The sequence below is a fragment of the Xenopus laevis genome, chromosome 5S, assembly GCF_017654675.1.
Source record: "Xenopus laevis strain J_2021 chromosome 5S, Xenopus_laevis_v10.1, whole genome shotgun sequence".
In the NCBI taxonomy this organism is placed as follows: domain Eukaryota; kingdom Metazoa; phylum Chordata; class Amphibia; order Anura; family Pipidae; genus Xenopus; species Xenopus laevis.
In genome coordinates, this window is record NC_054380.1 from 129,435,295 (window position 1) to 129,437,742 (window position 2,448).

General features: G+C 36.9%; 1 protein-coding gene across 1 annotated transcript; it reads left to right on the forward strand.

The window, feature by feature from the left end:
- The first annotated feature begins 1,065 nt into the window (after nucleotides 1-1,065).
- Nucleotides 1,066-1,587, forward strand: msgn1.S (mesogenin 1 S homeolog). Its single transcript, NM_001142639.1, is given in 1 exon segment — nucleotides 1,066-1,587. A coding segment is annotated over 1 exon segment (522 nt).
- Nucleotides 1,588-2,448: the final 861 nt, after the last annotated feature.

The following is a 2,448-nucleotide window of genomic DNA, read 5'->3' on the forward strand; positions in this document are numbered from 1 at the left end:
ACATTTGCAAATTGTTTTCAGTTTCATGGTTAACGTTCTAGTAGATGTTATTAGCTAAATACTAAATATTTTTTATTTTTGGGAAAGATCATGGAAATTGAAAATGGGAAAAAAAGCAATTTTAAAAGTTGGAAAAAAATTATTTACCTTAAGCTAAAAATAGGAAAAAGTATAAATGTTCATAAAAGATTGAAAGCACAATTTTTCAATAAATAGGCAAAATGTATATTTTGATTTTGGTCCAGTCCATGTGCAACTTTCTTTAGTTAAAATCTTACAGCTTTGCAGAAAAAATGGAGCTTTGTCTTTTGTGAAAAGATTGTGATAAATTATTGGGAAACTAGAAAAAAACAGGAAAAAAAGGAAAAATGTTCAAAAGAGATAAGAAACCTCAATTTTAATGAGAAACTGCATACATTTTTTATTTGCACAGACATACACTTTTCTTTTTTTGCAGTCCCAAACACAACTTTCCAGTAGACAGTGAAAAATACCTATTTGTGACTGTTTGTGGAAAGAAAAATTGCAGAAAAATAGTGATTTTGTTTAAATCGGATTTACCCAAACGCAAAAATAAAAGAAAGCAATCATTTTCAAAAGCAATGGAAAACACAATTTTAATAAGAAACATTTTCTTTTCTTTGGCACTTATTAAAACATACATTTTGATAGCTGGGGATTAATTACAAATCAGATATTTGCCAGTTTTAACTTGTTGATTGACATCCTACAAAACTATCCCCCCCCTCCTTCTTTCCTCTCCCAGGTCTGTTTACTGAAAGCCAATTTAGCTGAAGGCTGATAATTCTCAAAGTAAAGTCAAGTAACACTTGGCCAGTCCATTTTCCATGTTAACACCTTTCTGTCTCCTTTGATCTCCTCCATTAAAACACCCACTCCAGCTTTAGCATCTCTTTATAAAAGGGCCTCCCCCCCCACCAAGATCAACTCACATGGAACTTTGTCAGCCATCAACTCAGAGGCAGCCTATTGTTTGGAGCCCAGCTACCGTTCTGGACTTGGGAAAGCAGCTTCTGGTTGGAATCATTTAGGAAAGTCTTACTGATGGAGACTCTGCACCATCCCTTGGTAAAAATGGAAGAGGACTATGCCTTGAACTCCGACTGTGAACCGAATTCTTCTTACATGGCCCGCACCTGGGATTGGAAAAGTCATGATGAGAGCTACTCACTTAGCCAGACTCCATCACCACAGAGTTTGTCTCCTTCAGCCTCTTATGAGTCTCCTTATTCCTCCAGCCCACACACTGGACAAGGTCTGGAGGAGATGCCATTCAGCTACAGCTTGTTACAGTATCCTACACTTTGCCATGGAGACAATAGAGACCTCACCAAGAAGGATCATGGGCATAAAACTTCAATGACAACTCAACGTAGGAGAAAAGCCAGTGAGAGGGAGAAGTTACGCATGAGGTCAATCGCTGAGGCCCTTCATACCCTCCGGAACAATTTACCTCCAATGTACAGTGAAGGGAGGCAGCCCCTCACCAAGATCCAAACCTTGAAGTGCACCATCAGCTACATCAGTGAACTCACCAACCTTCTCCAGTGCTCCAAGAGAGCGTGAGGTTGAGAATGATTCTGCAGGAGCTGAGGACTAGTGTTCATTGGGTTTAACTCAGGACAGTTTTCTGCTGATGGACAAATGTTTTGGGTCTTCTGCAACATGGAGATATCTTGACTGACCCACCAGGCTGGATTTATTTAGTCTTTCTGCTAAGCAGCCTCTAAATACTCTTGAATATGAAGAGACTTAAAGTCTGTTATAAGTACGTCTGTCCCTGCCATGATTATGTGTGCAACTGTTGTAAATACCTCATGGTTTGTGTATATTTGATACTTACCCTTCATATTCTGCTTATTTATAACAAAGTGGTAATGTTCATATTGAATTGTTAAATAAAAATACTAGTAACTTAATTTTTTATATTTACTGCATTGATTTTTTAAATGATGTACTCTCATAATATAAAGGCTTAATTTATCCTGTGCCAGATACTGAGGTGTTAATTCACATGTGTATTATAATGGTACTTATATAACAATTCAAAGGGAAGGCATGGGGAGTGTTATAGTTCTGCATGTTTCATTGCTCATCACTTATTAGGTAATGGTATGATCTACTATATGATTGATTCCTAGTGGGGAAAAAACAACAATAGGAAAGGGTAACTATGAAGGGAAATTATAATTGTTATAAAGATATAATACACAAAAGATATGAATATCCTGTAAATTAGATCCTTATAATCAGAACTTAGTGATCTCATTTCTGTCACTTGACTCACTGAAACGTGTGTATTATAATAAATAAAGTACCCCCTGTTGCAAAATATGAGGATATTAGAAGTCACCTCGGAGTTCCATGACCTGTATAAAGCCTTTGGCCTCGTGCATCAACCTTGTGCTTTTATAGGGAACTCCTTGT